Source organism: Xenopus laevis, chromosome 1L, assembly GCF_017654675.1.
Source record: "Xenopus laevis strain J_2021 chromosome 1L, Xenopus_laevis_v10.1, whole genome shotgun sequence".
Lineage (NCBI taxonomy): Eukaryota > Metazoa > Chordata > Amphibia > Anura > Pipidae > Xenopus > Xenopus laevis.
The window spans coordinates 76,655,432-76,673,074 of record NC_054371.1 but is presented as its reverse complement, the minus strand read 5'-3'; the positions used below and the strand labels follow the sequence as shown (position 1 = coordinate 76,673,074).

Sequence of the window (17,643 nt, the reverse complement as noted above, 5' to 3'; positions counted from 1 at the left end):
CCAAAATTTGCTGCATCCGAAATGTCGCTGACGCCCATTAATGTCTATCGGCGCCAAAAAATTTTGATGGCCATCATTTTTTTTTTTTACGCGCGACACCATTCATGTCTATCGCCATTATTTTCGCGGCGAAACAATTCATCCATCCCTTATGAGGAGGTGACATTCCAAGAAGTTCTGTCCTCCCACAGGAGAGGAAACTCCAGGACGTTTAGGACAATGACACACAGGGTGTTAGTCACCTATTTGTACATCAGTAATCGCATCTAATGCCCTCCCGATGCATCTTTAGGCAATTGTGTGCTTTTTATTGATATTTCCATGGCATTTCAAGGTGCTGCAGCAGAAGAACACGTGGAAGCATCTCGTCAACCCTGCAGGTCACAAACTATTATGTGTCATTACACAGTTAAGATCCGCTAGAGATCTAGGGAAAGATGTGAATAGTGTGAGTGTGGGTTACAAATTCTTGTGTGAATGGGGAAGGGATGAATTTCTTTGTGTAGGTATATTTATGAAGGCAAAAGGGGACTCATTTGTTGAATGTTATGGTTGTAAAGGGAAGATTTTTTCAAAAAATGTGTTAATATTATTTGATTCTTATCCCAAATAATAGTCAGAACAAAATATCCAATTGTTCCTTTTGTACCATTTAGGGGAAGATTTATCAAAATGTGAGTTTACAGCTTAATAAATAAAAACTCACTCACATTCTATTCATTCCTATGGGATTGTTAGAACAGTTATCCAGATTTCAGTTTGTTCGACACTTGTGCCTGATCCTAAGGAAGAAATTTGCATTCATATGTTATATATTGTTGCTTTTATTTAATAAAATAATTAGACAATAAGGACACAGACATTATGGAGATATGTTATTATTATTATCAGTGTAAACACAATGATCGGGAGATATTATATTCACTTTCTCACCTGGTGACTGGGGAATGGCTGAGAGATTTATGGTGTGAAGGGCTTCTTTTCTTTCCTGAAGGTGTGAGCAAATTGCTTCAGAAGTATAATGGCAGCCGTATGTTTTGCTATTGTGACAGGACAATTATCATGTGTTGAGTTTAAAGATTTCTAATGTTTGACATGTCAGCAGCGATCATTAAAATGCCTGGATGTATATCATTCTGTTTCTTATGCTAGATCAGTGGTCCCCAACCTTTTTCACCCGTGAGCAACATTAAGATGTAAAAAGAGTTGGGGAGCAGCGCCGCAAATTCGTTTTGTATCTAGGGATAGGTAATCATAGGTGCCTATGATTACGTATCTCTAGATATGAAACGCATTAGGACATCTGTTTTTAACCTATGGAATAAAGATTGAATTTTTATCCAAATCGGTGTGTCGCAGGAGTGCGTGCTCATTTTTGGATCTTCTTAGTTATAAAAAGCCATATACTGTATAAGAAAAATAGACTGAAATGCATTTGTGAGACACATGATGGAGGAAAGACTCACTACTGCTCATTAACACAGTAAGTTAGGTTGGAAAAAGACACACGTCCATCAAGTCTCTAACCTGCCTAACTGCCAGTTGATCCAGAGGAAGGCAAAAAAAAACATTTGAAGCCTTTCCAATTTGCCTCAGAGGGGGAAAAATTCCTTCCATCAGCATTGATGAGCAAAATGTTTCGCCAAGTTTCGCCACGAAAATGATGCCCATAGACTCTAATGAATGAAAAAATTCATTCATGAGAAGCTGAGCATGAGTGATGTTGCTGATATATATATTTTACAGTTTTAATATACTTTTATAATAAACCAAATCTATTTCGTTATATCTGTGTGATATATATTATTCTAAAGATGCCATTAAGCTAAGCAGTCTGTGGCCAGTAAATTCCCTGCAGGGTCTCCATCACTCAAGACAGGCCCCTCCGGTACAGGTGACATGGAAGTGGAATTGGCAAGCTGTCGAAGGGCCTGCGCTTGTGGGGAAGTGGGCAGTGTTGTGCTGAACCTCCCTGGGTGGGGATTATTGCAGAATGGGTGTTTAGTACAGTTCAGAGTTGTGATGTTGAAAGCATTAGAGCACCATTCTACTTGTTGGTAGGACCCACCACCCAGGGGCCAGGTGACCATTAGGCTAGAGCAGGATTGCCCATACTTTACTAATGGGAGGTCTACTTTTAGTGATGTTGTTTTATGGGGGATTATAGGCCCACATGAGCATGGGAAAGTGGCAGCCGTTAAGTTTAAAATTTTCAGTTGGGTTTCAGGGGTTTAGGTTTAAGGGTTATGATTGGTGGGATATGTGACAGATAACGGACTTACCTGGCTGAGTGGGTATATAAGGAGCAGGTCTCCGGCATTCCGTGTTGGACAGCCTGTGTGTGTAGAGGTGTCTGAAGAGATCCTGTAGATCGCGCTGACTGGAGTTCCTGAAGATCGCGCTGACTGAAGACTGAAGGATGGAGAGAGGAAAGCTGCAGGATGTCTTGCGCTGGGTCCGCGAAGAAGCCGGCCATGAGGATATCCAATCCCTCCTGATGCTTTGTCAGTCATCCTCTCCGGCACCCCTGCAGGAAGGCTCCCCCAGCCCTTCGTTTGACGATTCTGCTTCCCCTGTGCGCCCCTCTATCCTTTCTGGGAGCGGTGTTTCCAGTGTGGGCGGAGCTGGCTCGGCGCATCCGGTTACTAGGGCAGCGAGCGGTGCTTTGCAGAAGAAGAGACCGGGTAAGCGCAAGATCCATCGCAGCAAGGACTCCGGCGATCTTGTAAGCCTGCCTGCAGCTCATACCGCTCGTCCTGTCAGCCCTCCGTATGAAGAAGCAGCTTCCCCGCCTGTTCCTAGGCGCGACGCTTCCTGTGCTGTCACTGCTGGTTCAGCGCATCGGGGTTTCCATGGCAACCGGCCCTGTTAGGAAGAAAGTTGCCGTGCGCAAGTCTAACGTTCAACTGTCTGCTCCTAAGAAACCGTCTCCAGGGCACGAGGTCTCTGCTGGGATCTGGCCTTCCTGTTCTCCTCCTGTGCATGGGACCCCATCTGCGGCTGCTCCAAGTAGTAGCATGGGATCTTTGGCACAACAGAGCTGTAGCACTATCCTTCCTTCCGCAGGTGCTGCTAGCAGCTTGGGCACTTTCCGATCTGTTGCAGCGGCTGGTCCTGCTACTGCAGGCGTTTCATTGATTCAGCAGCTACAAGAACAGGATGCTGCGGGACGATCAGCTGAAGCTGTTTCTGAGCAGATAAAAGTTTTAGGTAATTATGACAATGCTGATGTTTTAAATTTTTTATTGTCTTCTTTATCCTCTGGTGCGGTGTCAAAGCAATCAAGCACAGGGATTTCTGAGAATGCTTTTAGGGATTCTATTTTGTGTGATACTACCCCTTTAGGTTTGCATTTGCCACAGGCAGTTAGAGATAGAATAGTCAGGGGTGAGTATGTTGACTTGCTTTCTTTATTGCCATCTGCTAAAGAATTCTTGGTTAAAAATGACAAGGTTTCGGAAGTGGAAATTGATAGACGGAGACCTGTGGCAAGGACTTTTTCAAATTGGTTACAGGCGTTCTGCATTTATGCAAATGTATTGTGTGCTAAGCAACCTCATTTAAGTTCAGGTTTGTTTAAACATGTGGATATTATTTTGGAAGCTTATAAGGCTTATGGGGGCATAGCATGGTTTATTTATGACGATAGATTTCGTCAAAAGATGTCTATTCAGCGGTCTATTCCTTGGGGTTCTAAGGACATTGACCTTTGGATGGGCATGCTGATTCCTAGGTTTCAGCCTCAGGGACCTGCCTCAGGGACAAAGGTTCCTGTAAAACAAAATGCTTGTTGGGCTTTTAATGAATCTGCTTGTCGTTGGCAAGGTAATTGCAGGTTTAAGCACGAGTGTGCTCATTGTGGTGGTGGGCATCCTGCCTTTCGTTGCGTCAAGCGTTTTGTTTCCAGCCAAACCAAGCCTCCATCCAGAGATTCAGGTTATAGAGCAGATAACCCCAGTGAGGTTGGGCGCAATGTTGCCTTATCTAAGGTTGTATCCAAAACGGGAGATGGCAATCTTGTTAGAGAGGGGATTTGAGTTGGGATTTTGGATTCCATCAAAGGATGTTCCTATGTTTTTCCCCTTCCCTGATAATTTAAAGTCTATTAGGTCTAACCCTCAAATTGTAGTTGAGAAGATTGATAAAGAGTTAGCCCTTGGTAGGGTTCAGGGCCCTTTTGTTGACCCAGCATTTGATCATTTTAGGGTTTCTCCTCTTGGGGTAGTCCCTAAAAAGGATCCAGGGTCTTTTAGACTCATTCACCATCTGTCATTCCCTTCGGGTGATTCTGTTAATGATGGCATTGGTCGTGAGTTGTCATCTGTTTCTTATGCATCTTTTGATAATGCGGTTGCTGTGGTCCAACGTTGTGGTCATGGGGCGTTAATGGCTAAGAGTGATATTGAGTCAGCTTTTAGGCTATTGCCCATTCACCCTGAATGCTATAATTTGTTGGGTTTCCATTATGATGGCTTATTTTATTATGACCGCTGCCTTCCTATGGGGTGTTCTTTATCTTGTTTTTATTTTGAAGCTTTTGCTAGTTTTTTGCAGTGGGCTGTGGAGTTTGAAACTGGTGGTACGTCAATAGTGCATTATTTAGATGATTTTTTATTTGTTGGCCCTGCTAATACGGATTCTTGTCATATTCTTTTACATAGTTTTATGTGGCTGTCCAAAAAATTTGGTATCCCTTTGTCTGCAGCAAAAACAGTTATGCCAACAACTGTTATTCAATTCTTGGGAATTGAAATTGATTCAGTTCAAAGGGTTTTTCGTTTGCCGATTGAGAAAGTTAATAAGTTGAGAAGCTTGATTTTGACTGCTATGGGGGCAAAAAAGGTTAAATTGAAGCACATTCAGTCTCTAATTGGTCATTTGAACTTTACATCTAGAGTTATTCCGATTGGTCGTGTTTTCATGAGGCGTTTGGTGTCTATCATTTCAGGTGTCTCGAATCCCAACTGGAACATTAGAATTCCAGTGGAGGTCAAAGATGACCTTAGGATATGGGAACAGTTTTTAATTGACTTTAATGGTTGTACTTATTGGCAGGGTGATTTTCGGGATAGTACAGCTTTACAATTGTATACGGACGCAGCGGCTACATCAGGTTTTGGTGCTGTTTTGGGTAACCAATGGTGTGCAGATAGTTGGCCTAATGATTGGTTAGATTTGGGGCTTTTAAAAAATTTAGTTTTATTGGAGTTTTTTCCTTTATTGGTGGTTCTGGAAGTTTGGGGGGAACAGTTGGCGAATCAGAGGATTCTTTGGCATTGTGATAATAGGGGCGTGGTTCATGTGGTAAACAATCTTTCCTCTGAATCCCCACCTGTTTTGCGTTTATTGAGACAAGTTGTTTTTAGAGCTCTTAAGTGGAATATTTGGATAAAAGCTAAGCATATTTCTGGTGAATCAAACTATGTTGCCGACGCTCTGTCTCGGTTTCAGTTTCACAGGCTCTGGGAGTTCAACAGTCAGCTGGATCTTCAAGGGACGCCTTGCCCGAGTTATTTATGGGACCTTGTGCTGCCAGAGTTCAGCGTTGGTTGACTTGTTCATTGGCGGATAAAACTTGGCAGTCTTATTTGGGTAGTTGGTGCAAATGGATTGCTTTTAAGGATGGTCTTCATCGGGAGACTGGTCTGGGTGATAGGGAATTAATTTTATGGTTCATTTTGGAACAGGGCCAGGCCGGGTATTCAGCCAGTTCTATTCAAAAGCATTTAGCTGGTATTTCATTTTGGTTGAAATTACTTGGTTTGGAAGATGTTACCAAATCATTTTTGTTGAAGCAAATTTTAAAAGGAATCAGCAGAATGGGACGGTCTAGTGATACAAGGAAGCCCATTACTTTACTGATTCTTAACAAGCTATTGGCGGCTCTGCCTCAGGTGTGCTTTTCACCGTATGAGCAAGTTTAATTCAGGGTATTGTTCATTTTTTGTTTTTTCGCTGCTCTACGGGTTAGTGAGGCTGTGTCAAGTAGCAAGTCAATTCCAGGTGGTCTTCAATGGGGTGATGTTACTTTGGTGAATGGAAAGCTTCGTTTGCTTATTAGATCATCAAAAACCGATCAATCTGGCAAAGGTGCGGTTTTGTGGTTGGGTACTAGTGCCATTTCTAGTCTATGTCCGATTCAATCCTTTGAAGCATTTGCTGCCATTCGTCCGTCAGTCTGTGGTCCATTTTTTATCCACGCTGATGGTTCTTCCCTCACGAAATATCATTTCACGAAAGTGTTACATGATTGCATTGTGCGGGTGGGTCTTTCTCCTGATGATTACAAGATGCACTCTTTTCGTATTGGTGCTGCTACTCAAGCTTCAATTTTTGGTTTCAGTGATATGTCTATTCAGAAATTGGGCAGGTGGAGTTCTAAGCGTTTTTTGTCATATGTCCGCCCTGCTTTAGTTGATATTTAATTTTTGTCTTTTCATTTTCAGTTGCCCCTCCTCTTATTTGGCTGATTGGTCACTCTTTCCTTCGTCGAGCTAAGCTGAGAGCGGAATCCCGTGTTTACAGCGCCAATTTGGGTTTGGAGAATGTTAAAATTGTTTGGATGGGGATTCAGGGTTTACGATGGGCTGATTTTATACCTGTAACTCTGCAGATGAAGGCAAAATGGGGATTCCCAGCTGTTATTTTTGTTCATCTTGGTGGCAATGATATCGGTAAGGGTAGAACTATTGATTTAATTAGGGCCATGAAGCGGGATCTTGCTCAGGCACATTTTATGTTTCCACATACGGTCTTGGTTTGGTCTGAAGTGATACCCAGACTGGTGTGGTTGCAGGATATCTACCTTCGACCTTTAGAAAAGTGTCGTAAAAAGCTTAATTTTGCTTTGGCAAAGTTTTCCAGAACTCTCAATATTTTGGTTCATAGACACCATGAGTTGGATGACGGTGGAGTGGGCCTTTATGCAGCTGATAGGGTTCATTTGTTGGACATTGGGTTGGACATATTTAATATGGGCATTCAAGATGCCCTTGAAAGAGCCTCGTCTTGGTGGGGTATGGCCAAGCCCAATGTAATGTGTTAATTGGTCTTGGCTTGGAGGCATGGCTTTATGTAAAGCGGCCTGCTGGGTATTTATGCAGAGGCTGGCTAGGTATTAAGATCCTGTTAGCATTCTTTGGTTAGCTAACAGCATTCTAAAGGTAAATGTAATTTATTGTGAATTTAACAATAAATCAGCTGCGGCCTTTTATCTCCACCTACATACAATTTGTGTCTGTTTTATTTTACTTGTGTCTTGACTTAGTGCTGTCTACGCTTCCCATGTCTTAATTCCATGTGTAATACCCCAGAACCCACGGCAGGATAAATACAGGGTCAGTTCCAAGTATAATACCCCAGAACCCAGTGCAGGATCAATGTATAACATGCTGTATGTTGAATGATGCAAAGGTGTCAAGTTAGGCCAGTAACTTGAAGTTTTTGTTTTACTGAAATTGGAGTATCCTTAGTTCCTTCTCGCGGTGCTCACTTTTGTTAGAAACCCACTCCATTGTTTAGAAGACATCAGTGTATCAGACAGAGGTGATTGACAAAAATGATATAAAAGGTTCTTGCCGTGCAGAACTTACAGTGCAGAAGGGTTGAGCTCAGTCTGCGAAGTGGGATATGTGGGATCATGTCATGAGGTTGGTGATAGAGGATTCTTTCTTCCACTCTTGTAGTTAACTCAAGTAACAAGCTCCTCCAGCCATCAGCTAGACAAATCCCCCTCATAGTTCTGTGGGTAGCACTGCAGCCTTGCAAAGCTGGGGTCCGGAGTTTGATTCTAGCAGGGCTGCAACGTTTTTCTTTTATAATGTTCCTTCAGTAGGATTATAATAATATATATGGCATTATAATATCAAATAAAGCAATTGTGTGTGTGTGTGTGTATAGATATAATTATATATTAATGAAACCCCATGCAACAAAAACACATGCAGGAGAACCCTGTGATTTATTTTTCAATGTTTATGATATATTTTTTTTATACATTTTTCAAAGAAAGGGCATATTGTGCAACTGTTTCGCTGATTTATCAATGATTGCCAGTTGTGACTGCAAAATTGCGGAATCCCTGCAGAATAAAAACGATTGTAGAAACAAGATGGACTCCGACATACCGAATTGTTTCAATTTTGTCATGTGCATAATTGGGTTTAAAAAAATGCAGTCTATCGACTGGCTTGAAAGTGCAAGGAGAACTTCAATTCACAAAGAATACTTTTCTGTGACTTTACAGAATACATTTTTATTCCCTCTTTTTAGTGAATTCTTAGAATTAAAGTTGCTTAAAAATGCGTTTTGTGTTCTGTCTGACATAATGAAATAGTTACAAGATGGAATGAACCATACAAATATAACACACAAGACAGAGAAATGGTTGATCGATGTTATAAAAAAAAATGATCAGATCTCACATGAGCAGAGCAGAGAGCTCATACTGGTTACAGACCAAAGCACTGAACATTCTCTTGAATTCTGTACATATAGAAATTGCATTAAATAAAGAACAGCCTTCCTTGCTATTAACTGCGTGCCTGACATTGTTACCAACTTTGGCAATACATCTTGGCAATTAATCATCTAATTGGGATTCTTTATTTTAAGCTTCCTTAATATCAAGCAGGGCACAATCTCAGTTCAGAAGAGCAATGAAAACTTAGTTTATGTAGTTATACAAGGTAAGGATTTCTGCTGTAACTAGACATCTCTATACCCCACGGCAATTTTTTTAGGGTTGGATGAACTTTTGAATATACTTCAAATATGGTCTGTTTCACCCTCCTGTTTCTTTGTATCCTTGGAATGTCTGACATCAAAAGATCCCAGTAGGGCCAGACAACAAAGTCAGTTGAGAGACATGTCAGTCTGGTAGACTTCCTCTAGTTTAAGGCTCACAACTGACCCACTGTATCATGCAGATTTCTCCAAAGGTCACACCTTTGTAGAAACACCTTTTCTTATGAAAGCCTTATTTATATACAAGTATGGGACCTGTTATCAAGAATGCTCGGGACCTGAGGTTTTCCGGATATCGGATCTTTTGAATCTTTATACCTCAAGTCTACTAGAAATTCATGTAAATATTACATAAACCCAATTGGCTGGTTTTGCTTCCAATAAGGATTAGTTCTATTTTAGTTGGGATCAAGTACAAGCTACTGTTTTATTATTAAAAAAAAAAAGGAAAACACTCTTAAAAATTTGGATTATTTGGATAAAGTGGAGTTTATGGGAGATGGCCTTCCAGTAATTTGGAGATTTCCAGATAACATCCTATACCTGTATTGTATTCCATTTTATTGTATGCACTCTTTTTGTAGTTAATATAACTTTTATTTTCCTAAAAAACTATTTAACCAAATGAATATTATTATTGAGCAAAATGGCATATTGTCAGCTAAGTGGCTTCTACATAATTGTGTGGCTTTGCCGTATATATGGAACACATACGTTAAGGAGGTTATTTATTAAAGTCCGATTTTATCTCAACATTTTCTGCTACAAACTCCGATCAAATCCGTCTGGGTTTTTTACACTTATTTATTATTACATTTTCCCAAAAATTTGCTTTGCTGGAAAAAAAAATGAATCAGATTTTACGTATTTTTTCCCCGAAAACTCAGATTTCTTATGCTTTTTGCCCGAAAACTTCACGGTATTGCACAAAACCCAGCACACATCAAAAAATCATTGGGACTTCTCCAATTGACTTATATGCAACCTTGACAGGTCTGAGGTGCTGGATTTTCTAATTCGGACTTTTCCATCCTTGGAGTTTAATAAATTCCGATTTTATAAAGCAAAAAATTATCCATGATAAATACATTTGATAAGGGATCACCTTTTTGTTTGAAAGAAAAAAATTAAACATTTTTTGGGATTTTAGCATTCGGAATTTAGTAAATAACCCCCTAAATGTGTGTGTGACCATCAGCATGCATGCATTTTAAACTACATGGGAGTACAGAGCATAGAATACGCTCTATAAAAGGGATCTGGAGCCGGTATATGGGATCTTTAGAGTCATCCCTGTGACAAAGGTCAAGTCTTCAGAAAATAAGGAAACTCCCTAATGCCCATTTAAATCAATATGAAGGTTTTGCAAGGATACATACGATGCATTTGTTTTTAAGTGAATATATAAAAAATAGATAGGCAGCAGCACGTAGGCAAGAGCAAATTTATGCATTAACATCAAACGTGCAGAAACAAGTTGAACAAATCTCTAGCTGATTCCAACAACAATAAATATTGAGCATGAAGGTTACTTTGCATCGAGACTATTTAGACAGTTTGAGACCAATTCCATTACAACATGCCCCTTAAGGCATTTAAAAAAAAAATAATCTGTAGGATACCTATTTATTAGCATTTTACCTTGTTTTACCCGTAATGCAGAAACAATGCACGGCATGTCTGAACAACACTATGGAAAATTATTCGCAAAAGTAGTCACAGCTTTAATGATAGCGTCGTGTCTAACAGTACAATGTGCATGGATTATAGCTGTCACACAATCTCATTATTGATGTATATATATAATATGCTGTAAAAATGGATTGGTTAAAACTAAAAAGATGAGGTGTGTCTCTTCTATGCACATCTTTGCCCAACATTCCAGTCTGGATGTGATGACATTACCGGTGCAGCCTGCACATGGCACAATATAAACATTTATATTATGGTGCAAAATAAAAGCAATGAAAGCAACCAATGGCTGGAGCAGTTCATCCTTTGTGATCCTGCTGGTTTCTAGGAGAGTCAAAAGGTCAGGAGATATGGTGGAGTTGGTCAGAACACTGCTTGCTCCAGAGATAAAATGTATCTTTATAGATGAGTGAGAGCATTTCTAGGAGTGTAATGGTTTCTCTAGTATAAAATTAAGATAATGCAGTAAACTTATATCTGAGGAGAGGGAACAGTCAGCAAGCCGGTAAGCTTCATCTTGTTAATGCCGCCATCCAGAATGCAAACTCTTGGGTATGCCAGCTTTACCAGGTGAACTGCAAACTGAAACAAACACATAATATTGGTTACATTTGGATAATAATTAATCCTCTTAAAGAAATCATAATTAATATTTAGCAATATTTTTTTCCCGGTAAAGGAGTATGACCCATAAAGTGTAGTCGGAGTTGTTTTATGGAAATTTCAGAGGCTGCTTTCCATGAGTAAGCTTATATAGAATGTCTGCAGGCACTCCCTGCCATGGCTACCCGGTGCTGTATTACTGAGAGAGAGGCGGCCTCCTTGATGTCTATGCTCAGACAGGACCGGCACAAGGAAACACTTGCCTGGGGATGTTCCCCTGAGGTTTATTTGTCAAAAGTGGAAACACAACATTTTGGGGGCATGCCTCTTTGTCATGTTTTGCCACCTGAAATGTTGTATTTCCACATTTGACAAATAAACTGCAGGGGAACATCCCCAGGCAAGTGCTTCCATTAGTAATCAGCCTGGCCAATGTGACATCCCTCATTATAGAATGTATTATGGGTCCTGCCTACATGTAGGATATTTTAATGTCCATTTGTGTCAATATGTGATGCATGTACACATATACAGGTGTTGGGTTCATATCTAGAGAAGCGAATTTAAACATTTTTGGACATCTTATATATGACATATGCAGGGAAGACTTTATACTGCTGGACAAACAATATCACTATCACTATGTATAATTATGGATGTCGTTATTATGGCAAAACCAATGTAACAGTTAGTTTGGGGTCGCAAGCATTTTCTGGAGTGCAATTCCATGGTTGAGATTATATGCTGGGGTCACTGCTCCTTTATACACCTTGGGATTCAATGTGCAATCATATACTAAAGAATGGTGACTTAACTATTGTATGCTGAGGGTGTTCTAGTCTGGAGAGACTGAGCCATTATGTGCTTAAATTACTCTATACGTGTTATGGTAACTACTAGTTTCTAGGACAGTTTACCTTGCAGGACGTGTTGAAATACTATATATATATATATATATATATATATATATACATATAAATATATGCCCATTGTATGTTATATATTTGAAGACCAGCTCATAGTCACATAGCCCATCTGAGCAGTTAGTTTGCTTCTGGGCTGTCCCCCAATTTTATTTTGTTGGGGGGAGAGGAATTAACCTGCAAGTTAGAGCCATACACACATACACTATACCGCCCAAAATTTTGAAAATAAAAAGAGGGATATAAAATTTGCCGCACCCATTTTTGTGGTCATACCCCTTAATTAACATGTTCATTTTACAAAATTTGGCAGGTTATGAAAGTTTGAACATATTTCTGTGGTTTTTCTTTCAGTTTTTACAGTTTTGCTAATGAAGGTGAATTGCCCTTTAAGCTGTGAGTTTAACGTCTCCCTTCTAAATTGTTACAATTACTTATTTACTTGTCTCAAAACTGTTATAAAAGTATCTTATCTAAACCCCATGGCCGTTCTGGGCTCTCTAATTAAGATTAAGTTAGAAACATTGTTTTTTTTTTTTTTGTAGCTGTTCAATGCAGAGAAAATCGGGACTTTCCAGTACAAACACGGGTCTGCGGGTTGAGCTGTCAAAAGCGGGACTGTCCCACTGAAAACAGGACAGTTGGGAGATATGCATACACACACACACACACACAAAGTTCAGCATAGAAAGCTGTTCCAGCAGGCACTGAGATTTGAGAGTTGAGATCCTAAAGCTATAAATACTAAAAAAAAATCTACAGGCAGGAAAACTCCATATAACATCAGTTATACAATATTAGGTATCTAATAGCTAGTGAATAAAAATACTACTCTGCCTGAGGATAATGGGATGTGACCTCCATAACACAGCAATTGGAGCAAGACGTTTCTCTAGAAAAGATAATAAAACACACAACTCAAGTGCTGCCATGTAGCAATGCCTATATCGTACACTGTGGGAAGAAAACACCTAAATAAGGTGCACGCTGCAGTGAAATGACAGGCATATTTTAGCCAGTGGAGCTGACACCTAATCCTTCCTCAGTAAGTGCTCATATTAGAGGGGCTTAGGCAGCTGTCATATACTCACAGCTCTGCTCTTTATAGTCTGCTGTTAAGCTTGCCATCTAAATATGTCACAGTCTTGGAATCTCTGCTTTATATTAGACCCTCTGCCTATCACAATCCGGCCCTGTAACCTCACACTTGGCTCAATATACAGCACAAGGCCTGCCAATAATACTTACTCATTTATCTCCCAGTTGGGTACAAGTCCTGAAAACCAGCATAAACAACCACAATGTTTTTTTTCTAAAGTTTCTTTCTTACTGCTCTTTTACATTTTCAAAAAACAGAGCCGTAAATGTATGAAAAGAGGTTAAATGAAAGCTCGAGTAGTAAGAATTCTCACACCAACAGGCAGAGCATCATAGGCCTCATATATGTATGTCCTGGGGTGCAGAATCACACCCCTTAATGCTCAATCAGAAAGATCTACATGGGGAGGCCCATTTAACACTCTCATTTCAGTGGTTTTAGAGTGTTTTGTAATTTCTCTAAAAACACAAATGCCTTGTAATTCATTAAACGATCTGAATATAAAAGGAACAAACAAACAAAAAACGCGTACTAGAATAGAAAAACCTTTAAAAACTCGACAATTACTAGTGAAATAAATTCTGAAATCTGGCTAAAAATAAGGTCCAATAGAATCAGTGCAGCTCCCATTGACTTCTATAGAACCTTTAGACGGCTTTTGCTAGCAAAAGTTTTGTACTTGTATCCTAAATCTCAAATCAAGAGTTTTAGAGAAGTAAAAAAGATTTTTTAAGGAAAGAATCTGATTTGTGAAAAAAGTAGAAATGTCAAATGTTAGTAAATAGACCCAAATACTGATGTAGTTGAGTGCAAAGGATTTCTGTTCTTTGGCCTATTCATATTCTCAGTCTCTCACAATAATTTGATCTGGTTGGGCACTTCGTATTGAATTCTATTTTGCATTGCAGGAAGAATATCACGGGGGTGTTCAATTCAATGGCAGTCAGTGAATACATTAATCAAGCATTTCGATTTGCTCTGGGTTCCTCTAAGCTGTTCTGCAGTAGCAAGTACTTGTGGGAAGGCTCTTTTCAATATATATTTTAACACAAACAAATAGTACAGTATTATATTTGGTCACATAAGAAATAAGAGGTGTATAATTTAAAGTGGACCTGTCACCCAGACACAAAAATCTGTATAATAAAAGTCCTTTTCAAATTAAACATGAAATCCAGTGTCTATTTTTTATCAAAGCATTCATAACTGTTGTAATCTCATTTAAAAATCTCAGCTGTCAATCAAATATTGTCTGCCCCTCCTCTATGCCTTAAGCATAAGAAGCGGGGCAGACAATTACTTTCACTTTCCATTCAGCACTTCCTAGATGTCACTGCTCTCCCCACATTCCCCAATTCTCTTCACCATTTAATTGTGTAACCAGGGCATGGGGATGAACATCAGGTCCCGATTCTGGTGCACAAACAAGATTCTGAGATGATACAAGGCTTGTCTTAATAACAGTGTCCACAAAATGGCTCCTGCCTGCTTGTTATAATTATGAATATGAATTATAATTATGAATCTTGTAGGAAACAAGATTCAGATAATTTATATAGTGTAATTAAAGTTCATTTTGCTAGACTAATGTGATAAAATATGATTTTGAATAATTTTTTTGGGTGATGGGTCCCCTTTAAGTGGCAATACACAAAGGGGCAGAGAGGAGGACACTGGGAACTATTACTACATGCGATAAAATCACCATTATCTTGTAAATAGGCATTTCTACTAAATTTGGTGAAGGATCCAGAAAACACCAAATTTAACTGCGCACATCCTGGTACAAAAGCTTTAAAGGGGAACTCACACTAGTGATTTTTTGCTATTCCAGCACAGGGTGTTATAAGAATTAAAAATACTACACCATATTCTGTCTCTGTTTTTTGCTTTTTTCTCCGTTTGCTTTAGGCACTGTTCCACAAGAAAGTATTGGTATATATATTTTTATAAGCAATTTTTTTTTTTTTGGAGACATTTTTGTATGCAGCTGAGAGACTGCAAAGAAACGGCAGGAGAGAGACATTCCAAAGGGCTAACTAATCCTACGTTTGTTGCATATTGTTTTATATTGTAATACGCAAAGGGGGTTGTGGGAGCACGATGGAAGTGCGTCTGGTCTCACTAAATTAGCTACAAGCATACAGAAAAGAGAGGCTTGATCAATGCACATTTCCTGGTCCCCAGGTTCACGAGTTATTCAATCTGTGCAAGTGCTTGTATGTTGAAAAAAGGGGTTTCTGGTTACAAAGTTATCATCATATAAATGGCAAGCACCATACCACATCAAGGTAACCGGCAATAGTAATTTCCTCTTTGAATACGAAAAAGAGATGAAGTTGGTGGAAGTGAGGGGATTGAGATTGGTCAGGGAGGGGAGATAGTTGGGACGTTGGGGGGTATGAAGGCTATGAAGACGAGGGAAAGAGTTTTAATAGCACAGGGATAAATGAAGGGAGAGACAGGAAACATGGGGATCAGGGATTGGGGAAGCAGTTGTGTAAAAGTATTTAGGAAGGTATTGGCGCCTCTAAATCTCATATTACTGAATAAAAAGTTGCGGAATTTCCCTGTGGTGGACCATAAAAGATTCGGGTAAATGCCAATTGTATCCGAACCCTAATATGCATATGCAAATTCCGGATGGGAAATAGTGTAAAAAACACTTCCCTGTTTTGTTTCAAAATGTTACGCTATTTTCCTTCCCGCCCTCAATTTTTAGATGAAAATTAGGATTCGGTTCGCCAGGTACACGAAAACCCCTGAATCCTCCTTGATTCCCAAGCCGAATCCTGGATTCGGTGCATCCCTACTTTCTCTTTCACCTTTTGATAAATATGCCCAAAACTCAGGTAACAGCTAAGCAGTGTGGGTGAGAGAGGGCAGGGGGGTAACTACAGAGGAAGCAGATGCTGCGGCTACAGGGGGGCCCAAAAGGTAGAGGGGCACAATGAGGCCCTAATTCATATACAGTTTCAATAAAATATTGGTAGAACAAGTCAACCTCAGTCTAAACATTTTGGGGGCCTCAAAATAATTTGCAGTGGGGCCCATTAATATCTAGTTACACCACACCAGAACAGTGTTGAGAAAGGCAATGGCAGTAACCAGGCCGCCATGACATCCCTACTGACACTGCTGGAATGTTCACTGGCTTTCTTTCTACTGGGGAACACTGGCAAACATTACATGTGAATTAATAATTCTTGATTTTTCTATGAAGGTGTAATTAAACCTTCAGGAATGTAGTTCAAGTCATATTATTGTCCATTTTCCTTAGCTTGGCCAGCTGCCACCTCCTCTGTTTCCTATAATCATATAAACCAGCAGAAGCAAACTGTCAGTTACATGGAAGAAATGACAGTCAAAGTTAACTTTAAGTGAACCTTGAATTTGTTCTGAATATGGTTAATTCTAAGCAATTTTTCAACTGGCATTCATTTTTTCTTTTTTTTTTACATTCTTCTGACTTTTACCAGCTTTCAAATGAGGGTCACTGAAACCATCTTAAAAAATTCATATTCATACTCCGGTCTCTCATTCAAATCAATGCATGGTTTCTAGGGTAATTTTGACCCTAGCATCCAGATTGCACACGGAGAGCTACTGAATAAAAAGCTAAATAACTCAAAAACAAGAAAATGAAAACCAACCATAAATTGCCTCCGAATATCACTCTCTACATTATACTAAAAGTTAATTTAAAAGTTAACAAGCCCTTTAATTGAATGATTTATGTACAGAATCAGACTGAGAGCGGTTGGGACACTGGAAAAAAAACCCAGTGGGCCCCAACTCTTTTTGGCTCCTCCGGCCCAGACCCACTCCTTGTACTTTCTCTTCTTACCTCCTTCCCTGGTTGCGTCGAAAAAAGGTACATGGGGTGTGTGTGAGTTTGTGGCAGATAGGACTTTGCGGCTGGGGGGCCCAGGAGATGATGTGTGGGGCCCCTGAGACTGTGGCCCGGTGGGCCCCTCAGTCCAATACTGTTTAGGCAGAACTGCAAGTTACACACTAATCTGTTCATAGGCCAAACAGAGGAAACCGCATAAGAGTTAATTCCCTGTAATATACACAGTTCTGCAGGAATCATTTAAGTATATGGGAGGGCTGTAAGATAACACATCCATACAAATGTCTTGTTGATTTTTAGCTGTAAAAATCATCCTTAAAAGAAATATACTGACAAGCTCCAAGTCTGCCCATTTTGATTTGTATAGAATAAGAGCAGGGCATTCATTACATTCAACAGTTTTACTGCCGTTCAAATAAAAGGAGTGTAGAGCTTTCATCTCACATTACTGGCATACCTTTAGCACATCTTAATGTTTATACTGCTTTATGGGTACATGCCAGGCACCATAGTGGCAACGCTATAACATAAGCACTTATCTGTGCCAGTACGGAAATAGCCAGGCAGCCACACAGCTTTTTTTGATCCAAACATTCCCTTGTTATTACAAATTCCCCGATCGTCTGACTTCAAATGAAACTCGGGGCTTAGCTGATAATTCCGGATGGGGTTGGGGGCTGGGTGATGAACTTTGGAAAACTCTGTGGAATCTTACCTTGATGTGGGAT

At 39.8% G+C, this 17,643-nt stretch overlaps 1 protein-coding gene across 1 annotated transcript in view; it reads right to left on the bottom strand.

The window, feature by feature from the left end:
* Positions 1-10,175: 10,175 nt before the first annotated feature.
* Positions 10,176-17,643, bottom strand: part of tbck.L (TBC1 domain containing kinase L homeolog) — a 156,674-nt gene continuing 149,206 nt past the window's right edge. The window contains 1 exon segment of the mRNA NM_001093662.1: positions 10,176-11,019. Within this exon segment, the coding sequence (NP_001087131.1) occupies positions 10,909-11,019 (111 nt within the window). The 3' untranslated portion in view covers positions 10,176-10,908.